We start from the raw sequence: 26,876 nt of genomic DNA on the forward strand, positions 1-26,876 counted from the left end.
TTTAGGAACGTTCTTTCATATCTATGATGTAGTACCTATAATGCTATAAGTTAAAAAGCAATCAATCAAAAAATGGCACAATCACTGATAAACTTCATTTAAAGTACGCCACATATATTCTTCAACGGTAGTATGAGCATGTACAGCATCGATCATGTTTTTGTAACAAAAGGATAAGGGATCGGTCATTTAACTTGGTTGGTTGGTTGGGTGGGGGGTGTTCGCGACAGAATTTTTTCCGCATTCAGCGGGCTACAAATGTTTATTAATTTATGCTTCGCGACAATTTTTTCCAGTTTAATTTTGCATTACTTTTATCTTGGACTACTACTATTAGTGCAAAACCTTGAGTCAGATAGTTTGGTTTTTTTCTATTATTTTTTTTTTCTGCGCCAATTTTTTTTTCGTCAGCAACAAAATAAAAAAAAATCATAGCCCCTTTCCGCAAGTTACATGGTTGGTCCCTACAAACGATTGATCCCCAACGTTTTCTACCTCAACCATTTCTCCTGCTGCCATTTGAACTGGTGCTTATATAATAGATAATTACTAATATATGATGATATGTCTTTAGTTTGAATAAAAGATAAAAATTCGCTTGCTCGCCCCTTTTTTTTTCCCATAAAAAAATCCAAAGAATCAAAATTTAAACTGGTTCAGCCTTAGTAATAAAAATATTTCAACATTAAACAGTGAAATTAGATATATTTCTGAATTTCACAATAAGAATTTTCACAAAAATCGGATGAAAATGGCTTTCAACAGATTTTTGTTTGTTTGAAAAAATGTAATTTTATATGAAAATTTCGACGTGTTACAACACTTATGTATATCATGCATATGCAGATGAGAACGCGCGTGAAATTATATTAAAATAATATATTGAAGGTAATTGCTATTAATTGTACTCGGATAAAACAGACTCTGAAGCTCTGAAGATCACATGAAAATTTTCCAGGAGAGTTAATTCCAGCAGAGTAATTGAGTCTACGTAGTATTGCAGCAAAAGAATACCATACAAATTATGTTTGTCAACGTATCCTAAAGAAATACCTGGTAAAAACATCCACCAAATATCTATGCACATTTTAACCCCCACCCCCACCCCCGCCCAAAAACAATAATAAAGAATTACTGAAAATCTACGTAACCTGAAAAATACAAAACATCTTAAAATCAAGATCGTCTAAGCTTGTGAAACATTCATACAAGTTAATGATAATGATGTAAATTTCTCCTTTAAATGTTTAACCCCTTCAGTCAAAATACCAAGAAAACCAACCCTAAAACATCCATTTTACATGTACCTACCCACCCACCCACCCTCCCCCGACAGAAATACTACGGTTTTGTTGGACCTCCAAAAGACACCAAAATTCAAAATTTGTCCTCCAAGGAATAGGCATAGCTTTAAATGGTACAAAATTTGGAGTAATACCCCCCTTTTCCCTGTGTGCAGCATCTGTTCGTATCAAATATCTCAAGAGGTTATAGGATGAGGTTTTTGTTTTTTTGTTTGTTTGGTTTTTTTTTTATCTCTAATGACATTCTTTCTCTGCCACAAAGTATGTGCATTACTTCTCTGCTTGTTTAGCTGCTTAGAAAGCAAGCTTTAGGGTTTGTCGAACTGCGAGTGAATTGCACAGTTACGTACATCATATAGGAAAATTACGTACATCAACCAAAAATATTTTGATGAGTGACATACATCACTTGTGTGTTTACACAGGAGTTTAACTCGTCCATTCAGGAGAAACAAACGGATTTTACCATTCTGGACGATAAAGCGTAAAGAAATACACAAACTTTACTAATTAATATCACTGAATAATTGATAGGATAAGATATAATCTAAATTGAAAAATTATTCGTTTCTTCTTCCACCATCTTGGGATGTACGTAACTGCAGTTACGTATATCAGTTTAATACCAGTGAAGTTGCAAAACACGGTAGAAAGGATTTGTTCCTGGCGCCAAATTCTATGTTTGAAGAAAAGTTATAATTTTGCGCATCTCAGACGTCGAATTCCAAATCATTACAGATATATGTCAAAGTGTTCGTGTACAAATACACAGATCGACACAATGATGTACATTACAGATTGAAAGAATTTGTGCATAATCATTGCTTTATTCGTTTTGAAGAAGCAGTATTTTATATATTCAATAAATATGAGTCTAAATCTAGGTTGTGCCTTATTCACTTCGTCACAAAGAGGTAATATCAAATCTGCATCATGAACAAAATCCGTAAAAAGTTGGTTTTTTAGATTATTGACAGGTTTATTTTTGTCATTTTTCCTTCAGGAAACGATAACAAACCATCAATGAATGTTTTTATTATCTAAATGCTAAGACAAGCCGGTCCCAAAATAATTTCTTCGACGAGTCCTCGTTAATCCACTCAATATAAGTGGTTGTCGTCAATAACAAATGAAGAGATTTTGTCATGTTTTTCGTGAGAATTTCCTCCAAAACCACAATTATCACTGCATCACGTTCAACATTTAACGACTGTGCCAACATGATTTCAAATCGACACCAATGACTCTGTACAAAATTGTTCGACAAAACAATAAGAATTTTACGGCTCTTGTGAATGTTATCGGTGATGTTGTCCACAATCAATTTACCAGCCTCAAAATCCCTTTCATGCAAACAGAGTCTCATATTTTCCTTGATCTCTAGTCGTGGTATCATTTCTGAAATGATCCACATGCGATCCTTGGAATTGTACGCCACGAAGACATCGTACAGAAAATCTTCGCCTCCAAGACTTTCATACCCTCGCCTCTGTGCTCTGAGGAGATATAAGTAATATTTAAGGTGCCAGCGTTTCCGATATAGAATTACTGTCACAGACATGATTATCAAAACACCTATGCCTACACCAATGGGAGCTATAACATAAGGATTAGGAGGATGACAATGTGAATAATCCAAGTTAAATCTCGAAAGCGGCTGTCTTTCCCACTCCTTCGGTACCTTGCAGATGTAACCTTTGGGCCAACCTAGAAGCCTGTGAGAATTTTGCGCGATCCAGTCCCGAAACCAAACCAGGTCGCAGTTGCAAAGGAAAGGGTTGTTTTGCAAACCAATCTTATCAACATATGGTGGTAATGATGTTGCATTGATGGTAGAAATCAAATTATCGTCGAGTATTAGAGTCTTCAGTCTTGCTGTTGTAAACACACTCATGTTTGTTTGGCTGAATTTGCAGTTCTGAAGAGAGAGTCGAGTTAAAGATGACATTGCTGAAAACAAACGACTTGGGAAAACGGACAGCGAGGTTCTATTCAACAGAAGTGTCTTTAAGTTTTTCAGTGGTTTGAATAGATTAAAAATCTTTTCTTTTGTACCATCCGTCACAGCAAAATTTATGTTTGTCATATCCAGCACCTCAAGATTCGGACTGTGCCAAAACAGTTGGGAATCTATATTGTCCATAAAGAAATTGAAATTATTGGCCAAAGTCAAATGCCGCAGAGTGGTACTGTTAATGGCAAGATCGATGACAGTTAAATGGTCGTGTAGATTTTCGATAGACAGGTACAGAAGGCAAGGCAAGTGGCTGATCAAATTACTTCCCAATGTTTTAATTGCGTTGTTACTGAGCACTAAACGTTTTAGTTTCGGTAAACACTCTACCCGAAATTGGCCACCTTTCACAGCCTTTAAGAAGTTAGAACTTATATCGAGAGTTTGAAGATTTGGAACAAATGATTTTTTATGTTCATAGCTTTCACAGAATTCGGGCACAGAAGATAGTTTGTTTTTCTTTAGTACCAGTGTTTCAAGTTGATAAAAAGTCCTATTGAGGTTGACTGTCGTTATCATATTGTTTCCTAAAGAAACTTCTCGCAGCTCTGTGAATAACGATAATCCGAACCCGAAGAATATTTTCAAATGATTATCATCCAATGAAATGAGTTTTAACCTTGTTTTGTTCAGATACTTAAAATGATCTGCATGTAAATTGAATACGTTCATTTTGTCAAGGTATAATTCTCGCAAATCATTGTTTCGTAATCCATAGAAAACATTTTTTAACTTGATCGATCGTAGTGCTATGTTTTCACTCAGATCTAAACCCTGAAGGAATGGAAGTGACTCGAAGGCACGTCTGTCTACGCTATGAATGTTGTCTCTCCTCAGTACAAGTCGCGTTAGGTGTAAATGAGATAAATTTTTAAACACATCCTCACCTAGATTCCGTAGCGAATTCTGGTTGAATAGGAGGCTAGTGGTGTTTAGTGGTAGAGGAGGAATGTAGTATAACTGCCTGTGATGTCCAGTGCATATCACTGTGTGATTTGTGTAACACTTACACAGACGTGGGCATTTGATGTTTTGTATGAATGTCCAAGAAAATCCCGCCACAAAGACAATCCACAATACGTTTAGAAAAATAAACCTCTCCCCGATCGTTGCCATGTTGTAAGCATTTATGTTGTGCTTTTCAGTATAGTGTTTTATTTCCCGGAAATGCAGATTAATATTTCCGGGTTTTCGAATACTTTGTTGTGCTATGTTAATTTCTTATCAAAAAACTCCAAATGTTTTTTGTACCCTCGGTATGTAAAAGAGAGAAAGGTTTGTACCCTCGGTATGTAAAAGAGAGAAAGGTTTGTACCCTCAGTATGTAAAAGAGAGAAAGGTTTTGTACACTCGGAATGTAAAAGAGAGAAAGGTTTTGTACACTCGGAATGTAAAAGAGAGAAAGGTTTGTACCTTTGGTATGTATAATAGAGAAAGGTTTTGTACACTCGGAATGTAATAGAGAGAAAGGTTTGTACCTTTGGTATGTATAATAGAGAAAGGTTTTGTACACTCGGAATGTAATAGAGAGAAAGGTTTGTACCTTTGGTATGTATAATAGAGAAAGGTTTGTAACTCCTATTACAGGACACCGAATTTCAACGATTAAAAAAGTAATCAAATAGTCATTTTATATCATATTCCGGATTTATACCTTTCAACTTGCATACATCGTCACAAGCCATGGCTGAAATGTACGCTCTTCTCCTTTGCGACGATGACTTGTATAAAACTAATGTAAACTGTCACAGTATAGTTGGACAGCAAAACTTAGATACATATATGTAATTAAGGTGGACACAAAATTAGCTTGGACCTTTTAAACACTCCGAATCTCCGATATTTCACATGTTAACAGACGACAAGACAATGGACACGTGTATACCGTAGACTTCATGATGAATAATGGCTGACTTTCCTTTGAAACTGGAATGAAAATATAGATATCAGCAATACATGAATATTCCTTTTGAATGCAATTGCCTATCTGTATGGATGTGTAACTACTGATCTGTAGATTGTCTATCTGTATGGATGTGTAATTACTGATCTGTAGATTGTCTATCTGTATGAATGTGTAATTACTGATCTGTAGATTGTCTATCTGTATGTATGTGTAATTATTGATCTGTAGATTGTCTATCTGTATGGATGTGTAACTACTGATCTGTAGATTGTCTATCTGTATGGATGTGTAATTACTGATCTGTAGATTGTCTATCTGTATGGATGTGTTAATTACTGATCTGTAGATTGTCTATCTGTATGGATGTGTTAACTACTGATCTGTAGATTGTCTATCTGTATGGATGTGTAATTATTGATCTGTAGATTGTCTATCTGTATGGATGTGTAACCACTGATCTGTAGATTGTCTATCTGTATGGATGTGTAATTACTGATCTGTAGATTGTCTATCTGTATGGATGTGTAATTACTGATCTGTAGATTGTCTATCTGTATGGATGTGTAACCACTGATCTGTAGATTGTCTATCTGTATGGATGTGTAATTACTGATCTGTAGATTGTCTATCTGTATGGATGTGTAACCACTGATCTGTAGATTGTCTATCTGTATGGATGTGTTAATTACTGATCTGTAGATTGTCTATCTGTATGGATGTGTTAACTGCTGATCTGTAGATTGTCTATCTGTATGGATGTGTAATTACTGATCTGTAGATTGTCTATCTGTATGAATGTGTAATTACTGATCTGTAGATTGTCTATCTGTATGTATGTGTAATTATTGATCTGTAGATTGTCTATCTGTATGGATGTGTAACTACTGATCTGTAGATTGTCTATCTGTATGGATGTGTAATTACTGATCTGTAGATTGTCTATCTGTATGGATGTGTTAATTACTGATCTGTAGATTGTCTATCTGTATGGATGTGTTAACTACTGATCTGTAGATTGTCTATCTGTATGGATGTGTAATTATTGATCTGTAGATTGTCTATCTGTATGGATGTGTAACCACTGATCTGTAGATTGTCTATCTGTATGGATGTGTAATTACTGATCTGTAGATTGTCTATCTGTATGGATGTGTAATTACTGATCTGTAGATTGTCTATCTGTATGGATGTGTAACCACTGATCTGTAGATTGTCTATCTGTATGGATGTGTAATTACTGATCTGTAGATTGTCTATCTGTATGGATGTGTAACCACTGATCTGTAGATTGTCTATCTGTATGGATGTGTAATTACTGATCTGTAGATTGTCTATCTGTATGGATGTGTTAACTGCTGATCTGTAGATTGTCTATCTGTATGGATGTGTAATTACTGATCTGTAGATTGTCTATCTGTATGGATGTGTAACTACTGATCTGTAGATTGTCTATCTGTATGGATGTGTTAACTGCTGATCTGTAGATTGTCTATCTGTATGGATGTGTAATTACTGATCTGTAGATTGTCTATCTGTATGGATGTGTTAACTACTGATCTGTAGATTGTCTATCTGTATGGATGTGTAACTATTGATCTGTAGATTGTCTATCTGTATGGATGTGTAATTACTGATCTGTAGATTGTCTATCTGTATGGATGTGTTAACTAGTATCGGTAGATTGTCTATCTGTATGGATGTGTAACTACTGATCTGTAGATTGTCTATCTGTATGGATGTGTAACTATTGATCTGTAGATTGTCTATCTGTATGGATGTGTAATTACTGATCTGTAGTTTGTCTATCTGTATGGATGTGTAACCACTGATCTGTAGATTGTCTATCTGTATGGATGTGTTAACTAGTATCGGTAGATTGTCTATCTGTATGGATGTGTAACTACTGATCTGTAGATTGTCTATCTGTATGGATGTGTAACCACTGATCTGTAGATTGTCTATCTGTATGGATGTGTAATTACTGATCTGTAGTTTGTCTATCTGTATGGATGTGTAACCACTGATCTGTAGATTGCCTATCTGTATGGATGTGTAATTATTGATCTGTAGATTGTCTATCTGTATGGATGTGTAACTACTGATCTGTAGATTGTCTATCTGTATGGATGTGTAACTACTGATCTGTAGATTGTCTATCTGTATGGATGTGTAATTATTGATCTGTAGATTGTCTATCTGTATGGATGTGTAATTACTGATCTGTAGATTGTCTATCTGTATGGATGTGTAACTACTGATCTGTAGATTTTCTATCTGTATGGATGTGTTAACTACTGATCTGTAGATTGTGGGCTCCAGTCTCTGCATTCTTTTTTCCCACTAATTGGGGTAAATTTGTAGGTTTACGATTCCAAAATCTGATTGCACATACCCTCCACTTTGCATCTATACCAGATGTTACTTCAGATAACGAACAGTGATAAATAAAATACAAAACTGAGAGTAAGGCAAACACAAACCCCTGGAAACACGTCTAATAACAATTTGAAAGTAGAGAATTCACCACAATTACAAATAAAACCATGTGTCGAATAATTCCAATGGAGAAAATGTTCTTAAAGGGGTATAAAGGCGGATTCAGCAATATTTGTATATTCCTTTTGCCTAATTGCTAGGGCTGGGACGATTCAGGGTTAGCTCGATTCGGTTCGGTTCGGTTTCGATTCAGAACAGCACGGTTCGGTTATTTTCGATTCGGTTCATGTTAGGTCCAATTTATCTAATGACACCACAAAAATTAACAATTTTAATGAGTAGCATTTTTTATTTGATTTGATTCAAGTTATATAACTATATGTCATCATTTGTAAACATCATATCTATTCATAATGGCATTTTATAACTTTGATAGAAAAAAGAAAACACTGACAGTCTATTAAAATTTCTTATATTAATAATCTAAAATGTATATGATATTGTTTTCATTGATATGCAAAAATTCAACAATTCTATCAATTGAGAGGCTTTCAAAATATCTCCTTTATTGATTTAGTTCTCTCATATTAACTGTCAAATCTGTGCCATTACCTACGATGTTGATTTCACTCCACCACTGATAGAAATGGTATATGTCATGTAAAGATAAACTGCAATGATCTTACAGACCATATTCTGTTGGTATCTGAAATGTGAAAATGCTAACTCTCAACACAGTAGTGATTTAAATCTCTGTTGCATAAAAAAACACATGTTCTGCACATTACTAGGACGCCATATTTGTTGTTTTGGTGTAAGTAAAATCTAAACCGAACCGAAATCCGGAATTTGTAATCGGTGCATCGAATCGAATGGTATGAATCGCGGTGCACCGAAACTAACTGCATGGGTAGCTCAGTCGGTTAACATGTAGACTGCTGATGGCAGGTTCGAGTCCAACGAGGGTTTTATATTTTCAAATTGTTTTCTATTAAAACTGCATTTTTTGACTGAGTACAGTAAATTTGAAAGTTCAATTTCAAAATATTATTGCACATACCCTCCACTTTTCATCTATACCAAATTTCTCTGATGTGTTAAAATCTGCAAAGCAGTCAGTGGCATAGCTACATTGTAGCACTGTAAGCACGTGCTTACAAATATTTTCGTTAATTTCTTATCAACGTAAACGAAAAATGTCCTCAGCTTCTGGGACGGCTACCCCTCCCCCCCCCCCCCCCTACAAATATTTAAAACCTAGCTACGCCACTGGCAGTCATTTTTAAACGTCCATAGTGCTCCTGCAATAGCTCAAATCCAATCATTGCACTCATATTAGCTTACACAGTCGGTTACAAAATTGTGTATTTATGGAGGTATATTCGAAAGTCAGCATTCGATGATGAACACAAGTGAACACGTGGAAGTCAATACTCGATGAACACAAAAATCTGCTGACATAACCCCACCTGCCTCCGTGGCGTGGACAACGGGTCACATGTTGGACCGCTACTAAAAGCGACCCCTCACTCACTATATGCAAGTGAATATATGATATATATTACAGACACACATTATTACAAACATAATTAATATAATTAAACACACACACACACACACATATATATATAAAGCACGAAATAATCACAACTGAAATTAGCAAGACTGTCAAACCAGTGCGTAAGTCCACTCGGCCACAACGACTTCCCTATATATATATATATATATATATATATATACATGTATTGTAATTTTGATATACAGAAACATTCATGATTACGTTCAAAATATAAGGCGACCAGTAAAAGTAACAATGAGAGCGATTTCTATGGGTATAATGTCAAAGTTTGCCGAGTTTGTAACTATTGTCATGCTTTCTGTGCAGTTTATGTAATTTAGTTTCACTACCGGTGTAGTGTCGTCTGCAACGCAGAATGTCCAGTTAGTGTAACCATAGCAAACAGCACCTGCATGCAATTAAAAGACACTCATAGAAAATAAAATAGGCTGGTTATAGAGGAAGTCAAAATCAGTATTTGTTATTTCCTTAAACATACCATACTTTCCCTCCATATTGACAGCAATCATCGCACCGCGGAATGATGGGTAAAATTTAATAACAGGCGCCATTGATCTTTGTAAGGCGGTCATTGGATCCATGCCAGCTTGCATTTGCATCACTGCATTGTAGCTTAAGAAATGCACGGATAATTTCTAATTGTTGGTTATTTGCAACATCGTATTCAAGGAGTTAGTCGGTAAAATAATATTGTCAGATGTTGGAATAAGATTTCAATTATTCTGCAGGAGGTTATTTCATGGTATTATGATTGAAAACGTATATGTAATGTATCCTCCAACATCCAGTATTTATGAATTAGTAGCCAGTTATACGTACGCCGGAAGAAATCTCATCATGATATCCCCATTGCCGGTAGCGGCTGCCCCTCCAGCACCATTCATTGCATATGAACCCGCCCCCATTATTGGTGAATCTCCGACTCGACTACAAAAATTATGCTAATTTTTATGTAAAACTCGATATTTTCGACACAACATTGAATATTCCAAAATGAAACTTGCCCCGGGACTTTATGATTCAGTCCATTGGTTGATGTCCCTGCACTGACGTTTCCAGATAGGTCAATAGCTATCATGCCAATTGTGTCGTGATTATCTACGTCATATCCGGAACTGGCGTCACTCCTTGTATTGGGCTGTTCCTCGGAATATTCCATCAAATTTGATTTTGGTTGGTACGGTCCACAATTGTGTTTAGGATCCGGTGTAACATTCTTGAAAGAAAATTTACATAATTTTTAAAACAATTTACATAATTCACGATTCATTATTAGATTAAACTATATCTCAAGCACTTAACGACATGTACTCACTTCTCTGAAGTTTGGTTGGCAGTTGTTTGATTGCCAATCTTTCCAAATATTGATAGACCTGTCCCCCGTAAGATTAGTTTCCGTAAATCCGTTCTCCAAAGCAAACTTTGTCGCTAGAAATCATTAAAAGTCTGATTGAGTGATCATCCGGATGAGTTTCATGTACTGACATGCAAAAATGCAATCGTAACTACTCGGCTATTTCCGTAACCGGTTACGGAAAATGACGAGCGCGTGATCCGATTGACACAAATGATCTCCCCTCGTCAGTGTATTGTATGTCAGGAGATTTTCATTTACTAACGTACCCAAATCTCCCACCAAGAGCGTGTGACTGGTGTAATCCATTACCGCACGTGCCACAGCAATGGCGGTCTTCACTCGTCGCAAACAGCCCACGGCGCCTACATCCATAGTGTATCTACCGACCAGAAAGAACAAATACATAAAGGCAGTATTGAAAATCATATTTAAAGTAGTCATTTCACTAATTACTAGTAATTTAGCTTCCAAAGTCGTCTACAATCATGGGTTTATGCATACGAACCGGCTATGGTAATTCCAATGTTAGTGACAATCCATGGTTATTCCAATATATTTTCAATTTGGAAATAAATCACAAATCTACATTGTGAATAAAAATTCTGAAATTAAGCAATGTACTTAACGTGGGTTGTAAACAACTTTAACACATTGTCACATACATATGTACTACTCGGCACATCTCGGCCTTTTTCGTAAAGAGTAGTGAGATTGTTCGAGGTTTGTCGATTGCACCACATACCCGTCCATAATCATGGCGTCTAGAGTGGTTTCGCCGTCTTCGTCCGGACTTCCGTTAGCTCCAACTGTACCCCGACATTCCTGTGCTTCACACTGACTACAGCCGTCTACCACGGCGTCAACAGCACTTCCGTTGTTCATTAAAGTCTTCCATGCTGTTCAGACATTATGACACATTTTAATCAACAGGATGTCAAACCCATGCGGGATTACTTCTTTTTTCTCTCGCTAAATTTTCAGGGCTCATTTTTTCTTTCTTCTTTCCCGTGGGGATCCGGGTTAGAATAGGTCCTCAGTACCCCTTGCTTGTCATAAGAGACGGCTAAAGGGGGCGGCTGAGACCGCAAAAACCGAGTTCCCGTGTCACAGCAGGTGTGGCACGATAAAGATCCCTTCCTGCTCAAAGGTCCAAGTGCCGAGCATAGGCCTAAATTTTGCAGCCATTCACTGGCAATGGTGACGTCTCCATATGCATGAAATATTCTCGAGAGGGACGTTAAACAATATACATTCAATCAATCTCTTTTCCCCCCTTTTTTTGTTTACAGTTGCATATATAGAATACGTACATGAAACTTTAGAAGACTTCTGATTCAAAGTAAAAACGAATTTTAAGGCTTTTCCAGAATCTCAGTGCATTGAAGTATGGACGTCTTGAAATCCAAACTATTTCTTCTTTACTTTATAAATCTGAACCATGTGTCGCCAAAATAGTATCATCTTAGAGATCTTTATTTATCTTTGATTTCGAATCATTAAAGAATATGTTATCATAAACCAAGAATGGGACAGAGTTCCTTTTAAAACTTGAACGAAACAAAAAAAATTATATACAGTGTTGGTCCGAGACGGTTATAAACGTGAAGTTTAAATGCGTACTTCTAAACGATAGCAGATACTAATTTCGTGATCCCTGGGATATCAGTTTTGAAAAGGATTTAACAATGGCAGAAATTAGCATGGGAAAAACAATCCTACCTTGGAGGCAGAGAAGAGCAGAAGATGAAGAAATTGAAAAGTGGGGTTTACACTGACCATTGCAAGTTAGAATGCTTGCAAAGAAGAGAGTACAACGAACGACCTACGATGTAGGTAACCCCTCCTTATGGCAAGCCCTTTTACAATTTATTCGAAAAATAAGATGTCTCTTTAAATCAAAGAGATATTTCTCATTTTAAAGAGATATCTCTTTAAAATGAGAAATATCTCTTAATGTTAAGAGATATCTTTCTAAAAAAAAAAAAAAAAAAAAAAAAAAAAAAAAAAAAGAAAGAAAGATCTCTTACACTTAGAGACATCTCTTTCACTTTGAGATATATCTCTTTTTACTTAGAAAGATGTCTCTTATACTTTAAGAGATATCTCTTTCACTTTGAGAAATATCTCTTTCACTGAGAGATATATCTTTCACTTAAAGCAATATCTCTTTTTGTCTGAGAAATATATTTTTTACTTGAAATATATCTTCTTAACTTAAAGAGATATCTCTCTAAGAATCCCTAGATAAATATCTCTCAAAGTATAAGAGATATCTCTTTAATCGTTGAAAAAGACATATCTCTCAAAGAGAAAGAGATATCATTTTCCAATATTTTTATTAGTTTGAATACTTAAGGAATTCTCCCTAAACCGGATGTCCGCCAAAGTAAGTCTTAACAAGTCACGATGGCTGCAATGCTGAGCAAAGGTTTTGCGTTTACCGCATGTGAAGTGTATACACTATACAGGTAACAAAAAAACAAAGACAATATATTGATAAATATGTGAGTTCGACTGGATTTAGTCTCTCGGCAACTTGATAATGCTACCCCAACCACCTCATCAACTTTTCTCGCCATTTTTACACTAGAAGTATTTTGATTGTTTAGGAAATAGGGTTACATCATAATATGTCTTACGTCTTACGGCGTGACCGTGTTTGAGGGCGAATCAAAAAATATTGGCATTAGTATCTAGATCTATAACAGGAAAAAAATATATCCCGAAATATTAGCACCTAACGTGTGAGGACAGAGCTCAATCAAGGTATTCTAACTTTAGATAGTTTTGATCCGCCTATTTATTGAACGCGGGAAACGCTATGCAACTGATGTAATCAGAGCATTGGGACGTCATATTCAGCGTCGCTCTTTAGCAAATACACAAACATAGGAGACATTGTACAATCGCGTTAATCGAGGAGTGATTATATATGATTAAGAAAATAAGATTTACATGCTTTTACGGATTTTATGTAACATCTCAGGACGACGTGAACTTGGGTACACGAGATTCAAAATGGAGAAATACATGTCCACGCGCTAGTATTTGAATCGACACCATTGGGACCAAAATTTTGCACAGGTGCTTGTGGACAGGAATTCCGGTACCCCCCTTCTTGTATTTTTAAATGTTCAATTCCTTGGGTATTTCGGACGTATTTTTGATAAAATTGTAACTTCAGAGTTTATACATATTTTATAATCGATGATATAACATTTTTAAAAACGGTTTCTATGCGAGATTTGTGTATTCCATTGAAATATATAAACTCTGAAGTTACATATTTTATCAAAAATACGTCTGAAATACCTAAGGAATTGAACATTTAAAAATACAAAAGGAGGTCACCGGAAGTCCTGTCCACAAGCACCTGTGAAATTTTCAAGTTCCATAGGTATGGTTTAATTTTTCATTAGTTTTCTATATTTGATTGATTGATTCATTGATGTTTTCCGCCACACTCAGGAATTTTTCAGTCATCTGGTGGCGCCCAGTTTGTATTGGTGGAAGAGAGAACCCAGATACAATGTACCTGGGAAGAGACATTTGAAGAGATATCTTATTTTACGAATAACTAGTAAAGGGCTTGCCATACCGCCTCCTCAATATATGTATGCAAAATCAGGTCTATTTTTCATTCTCACCATGAGTGAAAAACGGCAGGTACACAACATAACGATTGTCCTGAATGGATACTCATAGTCATGTTGGAAAACATTGATATGATATTATACAAAATTCTAGACATCTTACATGTATCCGGCACGGCTTTCAGATTTTGGAACGCAGTTCGCAGTTCACAATTCGCAATTCAATAGTGAACTGCATTCCAGAACGCAGTTCGCAATTCAAATTTCTATATGCATAAAACAACACCACACTGGAATTATAAGGATGGGGTGCCAGTTACCAACCCCAAACACTGTGAAGAAATGGTGATGGTAATCTCTCTAGTTACGGAGATCCGCCCCTCCAGGTTTTATGCATAACGCATTACACCTAGTGAATAAATATCGGTTTCGGAATCATCGAAGACCCCTACCCCGGGGACTGAAATTTTTGTAGTAGGGTATTAGTGGTCCTCTCCCACCACTGTGAAGAAATGGTGATGTTACTCTCTCTAATTACGGAGAACCGCCCCTCCAATGTTTATGCATAATGCATTACACTTAGTGAATAAACATCGGGTTCGGAATCATCGAAGACCCCTACCCCGGGGACTGAAATTTTTGTAGTAGGGTATTAGTGGTCCTCTCCCACCACTGTGAAGAAATGGTGATGTTACTCTCTCTAATTACGGAGAACCGCCCCTCCAATGTTTATGCATAGTGCATTACACTTAGTGAATAAACATCGGGTTCGGAATCATCGAAGACCCCTACCCCGGGGACTGAAATTTTTGTAGTAGGGTATTAGTGGTCCTCTCCCACCACTGTGAAGAAATGGTGATGTTACTCTCTCTAGTTACGGAGATCCGCCTCTCCAATTTTTATGCATAACGCATTACAATTAGCGAATAAACATCGGGTTCGGAATTATCGAAGACCCCTATCCCGGGGACTGAAATTTTTGTGGTAGAGTATTAGTGGTCCTCTCCCACCACTGTGAAGAAATGGTGATGTTACTCTCTCTAGTTACGGAGATCCGCCCCTCCAATTTTTATGCATAACGCATTACAATTAGTGAATAAACATTGGGTTCGGAATCATCGAAGACCCCTATCCCGGGGACTGAAATTTTTGTGGTAGAGTATTAGTGGTCCTCTCCCACCACTGTGAAGAAATGGTGATGTTACTCTCTCTAGTTACGGAGATCCGCCCTTCCAATGTTTATGCATAACGCATTACACTTAGTGAATAAACATCGGGTTCGGAATCATCGAAGACCCCTACCCCGGGGACTGAAATTTTTGTGGTAGGGTATTGGTATACCTCTCCCACCTCTGTGAAGAAATGGTGATGTTACTCTCTCTAGTTACGGAGATCCGCTATAGACAAAATTAATTTGACGATTTGCATTTTACTTACTTCTATTTATATTCCTGATCTTGTAGACAGATTTATTAACAATACCATGGTATTGTTGTTATTTGTATTTCTTTCTGATTATTTACCCATTCCATTTCATTTTGATATATTTTATTTCCCCATTTTTCTTTATTTAGATGTTGAGTTTTCGTCTGATCAAGGTTAGGACTGCCCCCCCCCCCCCCTCCTAAAACGATGTTACGTGTCTAGCCTACATGTATATATGGCTATCAATCTCCCTCTCAATGAAAAATAAAACAAGAGGTACTGTGAGCAATGGTCATTAAGAATAACCCCTGCTTACCCCAATGTTGTGAATAGGTATAAATTACCTCTTTCCTGAGTGTAAAAATATGGTATGCCTTTATAGAAGAAAAAGGAAGATATAGTCCGAACACAAATCCATGGCATAAACCTATAATTTTGACCTTGAGATCAAAGGTCAAGGTCATAAAGAGGTTATGAATGTACATGACACATAGTCTCATGGTGATACACCCATGTCTTATGGTATGACTATGTCAAAACCCTATAATCACTTTTGACTTTGAGGTCAAAGTTCAAGGTCATGTAGAAGTCATGAAGGTACCCGACACATCGTCTCATGGTGATACACTCATGTATCAAATATGGTATGCCTATGTCAAAGAACAAAGAAGTTATTGCCCGGACACGAATCCGTTGTAAAAACCTTTACTTTTGACCTTGAGGTCAAGGTCATATAGAGGTCAAGAAGGTACTCGACACATCGTCTCATGGTGATCCACCTGTGTGCCAAATATGGTATGCCTAAGTCAAAGAACAAAAAAGTTACGGCCCGGACACGAATCTGCACAGACAGACGGACGGACGGACAGACAGACAGAGTGATTCCTATATACCCCCCTGAACTTCGTTCGGGGGGTATAATAAGTTCAAAAGCTATACTATAACTTCATTTGATTTACTCTATAATTATTCTGTTTACCACCATAATACATATTTATGCAAGCGGACTATGTAGGCACCCCCCCCCCCCCCCCCCCCTGAAGAATTAATGCTATCATCAATTCAATTACTGCGCGCAATAATTCAAAATTGAAGATATCATTAATTATTTGAAGAGATCTTTAATTCAATTGTTGCACGCATCAAATGAACTGATGATATCTTCAAATAATTGAAGATATCTTCAATTATTTGAGTTTATGTTAATTTGGCGCTCCATATGTTTGTACACTGGATGTCGAGAATTGAGGCGTTCCATAAATGAAAGGTGTGAACGTCTACAGCGAAGTCTGCATACGGATACGTACCGAAAACACCAATCTATCATTAAACACCCATTACAAGAATTGAATGATTTATACATCATTTTTACATCTCGAATTAGGGGACATATTGACCAATTGAAACACTTTGGGGGTTGCTAAAAGGGGGAAAGGAAAATGGAACGGAAGACGGAACGGAACGGAAAACGAAACTGAATGATTAATGTAGCCAAGATAACACCAAAAAATCGGAAGAAAATACTTCATTATGATTAGAATCAAACTTTTGGGAATTAAATACAAGAATTTTGAAATGTCGGCATTGACAGATGTGTTGGCGAGCAGCGAAACCTATGGGTAGCGAATGCAAAGAACACACGTACTTTAAATGCCCCCTTCCCCCGGTGGCAAAACATCATTAACGCACATTTGCAGGGCGGATCCAAGCATTCTGGTTAGGGGGCGTGGCGTGGTATTTTGCCAGAGGCAGGGGGTCTGGGGGCCACCCTAAGGCCTCCAGTGGGTCTAGGAAAAAGCCCTGGTGGGCACCCAGGGAGCGAAGCCCCCCGGAGCCTCATGAATTTTAAGAGTAAAATTTAACCATATAATTAGCCTTCATAGGCGAAGTTACATCCCCTCTTACAAACAGAAACACACCTTTATCAACACTACTCAAATGAGGCAAAAGTTATCATCAGTAAATTCCTTTCTATTCAAACTTATTTGCTCGTCATTGAGCTGTGATTTGAGTCCATCTATTTGTATTTCTTGGATTTGAATCCCTCTTACATACACCTCATAGGCGGATCCAGGATTTGTGATGGAGGGGGGGGGGGTCTAGCACTTGATCGACCAGTCAGCTACTTTTCACAATATCCAACCCCACCCATTTCCATCTACATGTACTTTGCTTGTGTTCCTAACATTTTAGGGAGACCTAGAGACAGTTTATACCTGCAAATTGTTTCTCACGTTCTAGTAATTTTTATTCCTATACTCAGATCTGATTTTAAATCTTTAAAAAAGCTGATTTAAAGGTTACTCCCTATAGGCCAGGGGCCTGCGGTAAATGGTGCAAAATCCTGTATTCCGAGCATTTCCTGGCACTTTTTTTACTTTTAAATTGTCTATTTCTTAAACAAAACTTTTATGCTACATGTAATTTTTAACAATTTTAAGTGATACTTGTATCTGACGAAAATATCGTAAATATACACCAGCGTCTCGTCTTATTCATCTTGGAATTAAATGATGTACTGGTGTTGATAAATTTGAATGATGCTGTTACATGTAAGTATCCACCTTTCATATCCTTTCGACGCAGAATCTCGTTAAAATTGAACAACTTAATGTTTTTGGTTAACAGAGGGGGGGGGGGGGTTCCGGACCCTCTGGACCCCCCCCCCCCCCCCCCCCCCTGGACCCGCCCTTGCACCATTCCATCACATGTTGCACCTCTTGCCTCAACAGATGTTTCTCGTTTTTTAAATAAGAAAGTAGATTTAAAAAATTATAATAGCCAATAAAAAATCAATGCATGACTTCGGGGAGGGAGATAAGGAGTGACTGCAAAAAATTAAACCAAGGTATGTATAAACAATTCTCAAGAAACGCATACTAGTATTTCTACTGAAAAAATTTAATCAGCTCGGAATCTCTATACAGTTATTCATTTTCCCTCTTTTTATAGTACGCACTGATTTATAACCTAAACTTGGAAAATTTTAGGGGGTTGGGGGCGTTTTCACCCTGAGAAAACCATTGTCAACCGAGGCGTAGTCGGGATTGATAATGGTTTCTCGGGGGGTGAAAATTTTCAATGTTACCATCAACTGCATGCAATATTTGTTTTATTATACTGAATGTTATAAAAACAACAAAGCAGAAAGACTTACGTCTGTTGACATTTGATCAATCACTGTCATGCGATATTTCGAATATCGATGCGGGTATTTGCGCTCAAACGACGTCGTCTAGCAATCTACGGCGAACCGTACGCGCATAAATTTGACGCATGTGGTAATTTTTATAATATCACCCGTTGTCAAGTACTGCTACCCCTTGCTAGATACTATCACCGTAGAGGGCGTGCTTTCTGTTCTCACAGGGTAACAATATGTTTTTTCAAATGATTCTTGACCAATCAGATTCGAGTATTTTACATGAAAATATACTAATATATAAATATTGCATGTAGTTGAGGGTAACATTGAAAATTTTCAACCCGAGGAAACCATTGTCAACCGAGGCGTAGGCGAGGTTGACAATGGTTTCTCGAGGGGTGAAAATTTCAATGTTACCCTCAACTACATGCAATATTTGTGTTATTATACTGAATGTTATGTAAACTGGAAAGCAGAAAAACTTACGTCTGTTGACATTTGATCAATCACTGTCATGCAATATTATATAAATATTGTATGTAGTTGAGGGTAACATTGAAAATTTTCACCCCGAGAAAACCTTTGTCAACCGAGGCGTAGCCGAGGTTGACAATGGTTTCTCGAGGGGTGAAAATTTCAATGTTACCCTCAACTACATGCAATATTTGTTTTATTATACTGAAGTTATGTAAACAGGAAAGCAGAAAAACTTACGTCTGTTGACATTTGATCAATCACTGTCATACGACATTTCGTATATCGATGCGGGTATTCCTGTTTATTACAAACGCTCAAATGACGTCGTCTAACAATCTACGGCGAACCGTTCGCGCATAAATTTGACGCATGTGATATTTTTTTTTTAATATCACCCGTAGTCAAGTACTGTTACCCGTTGTTAGATATTATCACCCTGGGGCGCGTGCTTTCTGTTCTCAGAAGGTAACAATATGTTTTTTCAAATGCTTCTCGACCAATCAGATTCGAGTATTTTAAATGAAAGTATAATAATTCGTATTTCGATGCGGGTACTCGCGTTTATTACAAACGCTCAAACGACGTCGTCTAGCAATCTACGGCGAACCGTACGCGCATAAATTTGACGCATGTGATAATTTTTTTTATAATATCACCCGTTGTCAAGTACTGTTACCCGTTGCTAGATACTATCACCCTGGGGCGCGTGTTTTCTGTTCTCAGAGGGTAACAATATGTTTTTTCAAATGCTTCTCGACCAATCAGGTTCGAGTATTTTGCATGAAAGTATACTAAATTAAAATTATTGAGTGTAATATGTGGCAATAGAAAAGTTTGTTCCCATCGAGCGTCAAGACTGATTTGAACTGATCAGCCCTACGCTGGATCAAGTCAATATCTAAGCATGATAATGTACGGTATATGATAAATGGGTTATTGTTTTTAATCACATACTGTATCGTACATCTGCAAAACATAAGCAGTTAGTTATTTTCGGGGGGGGGGGGGGGGGGGATAGGCATTTTGGTACCCAATTGTAAAAACCTCAAATTCTCATTTTTCAAAAAACAAACGAAGAATCAGGTACGGAAACAATTTTTACTTTACTGGTCAAAAAAGAAGAGGGTCAGAAATCAGGAAAACTCACAACATATTTTTCGTATAAAAAAAACTTTACTATGGAAAGTTATATATTTTTAGAATCACTAGAATTACGAAAAACTCTATGTAGATTTCGAATTAGTGCGTATAACCTTGGAATTGAAAGAGGAAGATATGAATTTATAAAAACCAATTCTGGCCAGAAGATTTCTTTAGAAAGAAACAAAAGAATATGCTAATTATGTAACCTTAATTGTGTAGAAGATGAATTTCATTTCCTCACTGATTGTCCATTCCATGTTGAAGAGAGAAATATGTTTTTTAATGGTATATACAAGCTCAACAATTTTTTTTTTATCTATTTAACAAATAAGGACAAATTTATTTGGTTGATTATTAATGAAGACAAACCAGTAATTGTCAAATTGAGTGAATATTAGTTCAAACTTTCAGAAAAAGAAGTGATGCTTTAAAACAGCAAAAATCATTATAGTTTATTATTCATATGTTGGTATAATACTGATATTGTCCATTTACTTGTGTATACACATGTTTAGCAATTCATATATGTATGTACTCGTTTCCCCAACATGCTACATCCACATGTAGTTTGCAGTCCATGTAACCTGTAGCTACATGTAATGTTGTAAACTTTCTTTCTTTTTTGAAATTTCCTTCTTTATAAATTGTCTTGCTGTTATGACCTCTGGGCCCAAAATTGGAATAAAACTTATCTTATCTTATCTGTAAGCATGAAAAAGTACAGTATATGATAAATATAATACTATGTGCCAAAATCCATTTCATATGGCATGCATGTATAAACTCTCGAGCCTCATATCAACCCTCGGGCCTTTGACCTACGGGCTGATATGGGGCCACTCGGGCTGATATGATATACAGTGTATCATATGTTGTTTTTTTTTCTATTGACTGCATGGATATTGATAATTACTATCTATTGGGGTGAAAATTTTTGCTGTGTTACAATATATATGATTAGTAGTTTTTTGTTAAATCTGTAAACAATTTTGCAACTAATAAAGTTAACGCTGTTTTTCTTTTTATTTAAAGTTATGATAGCAATGGTTCCTTGACAGTCATTTTAATGAAAATGTTTTGAATGGTAAATCTTGGTCAATAAATTGTTCAGCATCGACTTCAAATTCTGTGCATCATTGGGTTTCAAGTGTTATAAATTATCATAATGTATCATGTTCATTATATCCCCGTAACTAGTCAAGATATAACCATAAAATGTTCAATGATTTTACAATACAATATTTCTGTTTCCATTCCATTCCATTTTCTGTTCCGCGTTTTACCAAAACCCCAATTAATCCCCACTTCCTTTCACTTTTGATGTCCGTACGAACAAATTTATCGCACTGCTCATTTCGGGGTATGAACTGAAATAGAGTAAAATACACTTCTTAATCTTACCCATATCCCATGTACATGTACAAGAATTTCGATCCATACATGCATGTGTTTCTTGTCTTCCTTCTCAGAAAGTGTTTTTTTTTTTTTTGGTCTCATCAACACTTATGGGAAAAGAGTACCAATTCATTTACCATAGACCTCAATGTTAACCTTTGGCCCTCTCACTAATTAACTATATCGATTTTAAACAAATGACCCCAAACATTTCAAAGTTCATTCCAAGTGTTGATAAAAAATGACAAAAAATATATAGGGTCCCGTGCCTTTTATAGGCCATATTTGTACTTTTTGACAACACATAGCAATCTGCAGTAAATTACACACTTCATTTTAAGCACACCCCTACCATGGTAATTTCCTCAGTCATTTCTCGATTTTGTGCGATAATTTTTCATCCTGACAATTAATTTGAACCTCTATAATATTTCTTTCAATTCCAAATAATTTCACTCTTGATATTAGCCAATCACGCAACACCTAGACATTTATACCTCCGCTCAATCTTGGGGTAAACTGCGTCCGGGTTACGCATACGGGGGTTTGGTACTCTCATTCCTTATAGAGTAAGGGGTACAGCTTAAGGTGGGTCGATCCTCATGTGACTTATCAATATTAATGGTTAAAAGTGGAAAAACTGTATTAATTTCCACTCAATATAGTTTAATCTAATCAATAACCAAAGAAAATGTGTATGTTGCCACCCTTTTAAAGATGTCAGACATACAAAAACAGAAGTATATATCAACATAAAATTAAAATTGCACATTTTCGTTGAACAGAATGATGAAAATTAATAAAAACTTGTTGAAATGACAAATTTTAAATGTCAACAGTTTAAGAAATCTGATAATTCATAGATATAATATGTCTTACGGCGTGACCGTGCTTGAGGGCGAAGCAAAAAGTATTGGCATTAGTATCTATATCCTAAACAAGACAAAAATCAACCCAAAGTTAGCACGAGGACAGAGCTTCATCAAAGCATCCTAATTTTGGACATTTGATCCGCCTATATATTGAACGCTGGAAAGATAACGCAATTGATGTAAACAGTACATTGTGACGTCGTATTCAGCGTCGTTATTTAGCAATTTACAAACATAACGTTTGAACCAGGGTAGACGAGATTCAAAATGGAGGAATACATGTCCACGTGCTAATATTCGAATCAACGTCATTGCTACCAAACTTTTCAAGTTCCATAGGTATGGTTTACTTTTCATTATTTTCATATATTTCCCTTTTAAACATGTATATACGTGTTACCTATAGGGAGAGCTCCGCTCTCACGGCCCTTCGGGTCGTGAGAGGGCTTCACCCTCTAATAAATATTAATTGTGGATATTAGGGAAAGCATTGTGTCATAGACATGCAGTAGAGGAAATTCCAGCATAGGAGTTATTGCCCTTGACAACATTTTTAAAATTATAGATAATTGATTATCTATGGAAATTTAAAACTTTTTCAGTATCAAAAGTTTACCAAATTTTTTATTTTATTTAGTGAATAAAGTTCCTCTGAAAGATATATTTCAATCATGTGCAAAATTTAAATACATAAAGATTTTGCAAAAACCTATGACATCACAAGAGGATCGATCAACCTTAATACGGGGTCAAATGGAAACAGAAATGCAATATAACAAAGAATTGATGTTACAATGTCCATAGTACTACTATAAGACATCATGGTTTTCTAGAATTGTATATTTGTTTTTACGCTGTTCAATATATCTACTAGTTGAAAAATAAAACACCATACTTAAATTTTAGTCCCTGGGGTAGGGGATCTTCGATGATTCCGAACCCGATGTTTATTCGCTAAGTGTAATACGTTATAAAAGAAAGTTGGAGGAGCGGATCTCAATAAATAAAGAGAGTAACATCACAATTTCTTCACAGTGGTACAGTGGTTGGAGAGGACCACTTATACCCTACCACAAAAATTTCAGTTTCCGGGGTAGGGGGTCTTCGATGATTCCGAACCCGATGTTTATTCACTAAGTGGAATGCGTTATGCATAAAACTTGGAGAGGCGGATCTCCGTAACAAGAGAGAGTAACATCACCATTTCTTCACAGTGGTGGGAGAGGACCACTAATACCCTACTACAAAAATTTCACTCCCCGGGGTAGGGGTCTTCGATAATTCCGAACCCGATGTTTATTCACTAATTGTAATGCATTATGCATAAAAATTGGAGGGGCGGATCTCCGTAACTAGAGAGAGTAACATCACCATTTCTTCACAGTGGTGAGAGAGGACCACTAATACCCTTCCACCAAAATTTCAATCCCCGGGGTAGGGGTCTTCGATGATTCCGAACCCGATGTTTATTCACTAAGTGTAATGCACTATGAATAAACATTGGAGGGGCGGATCTCCGTAACTAGAGAGAGTAACATCACCATTTATTCACAGTGGTTGGAGAGGATCACTAATATCCTACTACAAAAATTTCAGTACCCGGGGTAGGGGTCTTCGATGATTCCGAACCCGATGTTTATTCAGTAAGTGTAATGCATTATGCATAAATATTGGAGGGGCGGATCTCCGTAACTACAGAGAGTAACATCACCATTTATTCACAGTGGTTGGAGAGGATCACTAATACCCTACTACAAAAATTTCAGTCCCCGGGGTAGGGGTCTTCGATGATTCCGTACCCGATGTTTATTCACTAAGTGTAATGCGATATGTATAAAACTTGGAGGGTGGATCTCCGTAACTAGAGAGAGTAACATCACCATTTCTTCACAGTGGTGGGAGAGGACTACTAATACCCTATCACAAAAATTTCAGTCCCCGGGGTAGGGGTCTTCGATAATTCCGAACCCGATGTTTATTCACTAGGTGTAATGCGTTATGCATAAAACTTGGAGGAGCAAATCTCCGTAACTAGAGAGAGTAACATCACCATTTCTTTACAGTGGTGGGAAAGGACCACTAATACCCTACCATCAAAATTTCAGTCCCCGTGGTAGGGGTCTTCGATAATTCCGAACCCGATGTTTATTCACTAAGTGTAATGCATAATGCATAAACATTGGAGGGGCGGATCTCCGTAACTAGAGAGAGTAACACCACCATTTATTCACAGTGGTGGGAGAAGACCACTAATACCCTACCACCAAAATTTCAGTCCCCGGGGTAGGGATCTTCGATGATTCCGAACCCGATGTTTTATCACTAGGTGTAATGCGCTATGCATAAAACTTGGAGGGGCGGATCTCCTTAACTAGAGAGAGTAACATCACCATTTCTTCACAGTGGTGGGAGAGGACCACTAATACCCTACCACAAAAATTTCAGTCCCCGGGGTAGGGGTCTTCGATAATTCCGAACCCGATGTTTATTCACTAATTGTAATGCGTTATGCATAAACATTGGAGGGGCGGATCTCCGTAACTAGAGAGAGTAACATCACCATTTCTTCACAGTGGTGGGAGAAGATCACTAATACCCTACCACAAAAATTTCAGTCCCCTGGGTAGGGGTCTTCGATGATTCCGAAACCGATGTTTATTCAATAAGTGTTATGCGTTATGCATAAAAATTGGAGGGGTGGATCTCCGTAACTAGAGAGATTACCATCACCATTTCTTCACAGTGTTTGGGGTTGGTAACTGGCACCCCATCCTTATAATTCCAGTGTGGTGTTGTTTTATGCATATAGAAATTTGAATTGCGAACTGCGTTCTGGAATGCAGCTCACTATTGAATTGCGAATAGTGAACTGCGAACTGCGTTCCAAAATCTAATTGCCATCCGGCACTTGTTTGTAATTTGTTCAGTTTATCGTTTGTTTACATTCCTACATCATAACCTGTACTGTATCACAGCACGTAAATCACTTTAAGAAATATACCTACAAGTAATAAAATATACCTACAAGTAATAAAATATACCTAGCTACAACTACCGGTGAATTAATGACGTAATAAGACGTACTCTACCTGCTTCCGTCGAGTTGGTGACGGGCCACGTGTTGATGACTATACGAACAGCAGTCCCACCCTCCGTCAACAGAGCCAACAAAATTAGTCCCCTTACAATCCGCAACATGACAGTCCTCCGTAATCAATGGTTATGTTTTCCAGTTTATTATCACCGGCTGTTTACCTGTTGAGTGTACATCATGTACATATCTTTCAAGCGAATAAGTCCCCCAGTTTGTGAAGCATGCTGGTGTAAATATAAATAGTTACCCTTTTTAAATTCAATCTTTCAGCCATATGGCTTATCAGATTACGTTATCATTATACAATTACATGATAAAGAAAATAATTACCTATTCAGTGGCGGATCAAGGATTTTTAAAAGAGGGCCCAATAAATTGGGATCTGGGGGCTCCAGGATTTTGAGGCTTTTTAGGTTACTTTCATGGGATGTTCTAGCTATACATTGGTAGTGGACAGTACAAGGAGGAACTTATACAGCCTCGGTAGTGAGCTAGCTTTTCTGGTGATGTGGTAGAGTTTCTCTCTTGATCACACAAGTTAAGGTTAATTGATCCTCGTGTGATGTCATAGGTTTTTACAAAAATCTTTATCAAATTAAACTTTGCGCATGAAAGAAATATATCTTCAGAGGAATTTTATTTACTGCATAAAATAAAAAAATTTGGTATACTATTGACATTGAAAAAGTGTATATTTTCTATAGATAATCAATTCTTTATAATTAAAAAAATGTTGTCTACTTATCCTGGTATTTCTCCTACTGCATGTCTATTGTGCATGATTTCCCTAATATCCACAATTAATTTATACATATTTATGAATTAACAGTTTTCTTAAACTGTTGACATTTAAAATTTGTCATTTCAACAAGATTTTATCTATTTTAATTCTTCTGTACAACGAAAATGTGTGATTTTCTGAGTTAACATATACTTCCGTTTGTTTATGTCTGACATCTTTAAAAATGTGGCAACATACACATTTTCTATGGTTATTGTTTAAATTTAACTATATTGAATGGAAATTAATACAGTTTTTGCACTTTTAACCATTATTATTGATAAGTCACATGAGGATCGATCGACCTTAAGCAACGGCGAGCGTGATCAGCACTCAGGCTTGTTGACCGCTACAC

The 26,876-nt window shown here is 36.8% G+C and overlaps 2 protein-coding genes across 4 annotated transcripts; both read right to left on the minus strand.

Annotated features, from left to right (window-relative positions):
* Nucleotides 1–1,980: 1,980 nt before the first annotated feature.
* LOC125680461 (toll-like receptor 2) lies at nucleotides 1,981–7,552 on the minus strand. Its single transcript, XM_056153467.1, has 4 exons — nucleotides 6,778–7,552; nucleotides 6,229–6,516; nucleotides 5,601–5,912; nucleotides 1,981–4,526 (listed from the first exon to the last, which is right to left on the minus strand). Exons 1-4 carry the CDS (start codon nucleotides 7,550–7,552, stop codon nucleotides 2,341–2,343), a joined length of 3,561 nt encoding a protein of 1,186 aa, XP_056009442.1. The 3' UTR covers nucleotides 1,981–2,340.
* Nucleotides 7,553–9,237: 1,685 nt separating this feature from the next.
* On the minus strand, nucleotides 9,238–25,952 carry LOC125681499 (N(4)-(Beta-N-acetylglucosaminyl)-L-asparaginase-like). 3 transcript variants are annotated; one of them, XM_048921639.2, is made up of 8 exons: nucleotides 25,736–25,952; nucleotides 11,339–11,492; nucleotides 10,863–10,975; nucleotides 10,555–10,667; nucleotides 10,244–10,455; nucleotides 10,059–10,166; nucleotides 9,718–9,851; nucleotides 9,238–9,627 (listed from the first exon to the last, which is right to left on the minus strand). In XM_048921639.2, the coding sequence occupies exons 1-8, from the start codon at nucleotides 25,842–25,844 to the stop codon at nucleotides 9,443–9,445; spliced, it is 1,128 nt and encodes a 375-aa protein (XP_048777596.1). In that variant the 5' UTR covers nucleotides 25,845–25,952; the 3' UTR covers nucleotides 9,238–9,442. The 3 variants fall into 3 exon arrangements, with proteins under 3 accessions (XP_048777596.1, XP_048777597.1, XP_056009646.1); XM_048921640.2 differs by having other exon boundaries at nucleotides 25,731–25,840; XM_056153671.1 differs by lacking the exon at nucleotides 25,736–25,952 and having other exon boundaries at nucleotides 10,863–11,178; nucleotides 11,339–11,386.
* Between the last annotated feature and the right edge of the window lie 924 nt (nucleotides 25,953–26,876).

This window comes from Ostrea edulis, chromosome 2 (assembly GCF_947568905.1).
Source record: "Ostrea edulis chromosome 2, xbOstEdul1.1, whole genome shotgun sequence".
Taxonomy (NCBI): domain Eukaryota; kingdom Metazoa; phylum Mollusca; class Bivalvia; order Ostreida; family Ostreidae; genus Ostrea; species Ostrea edulis.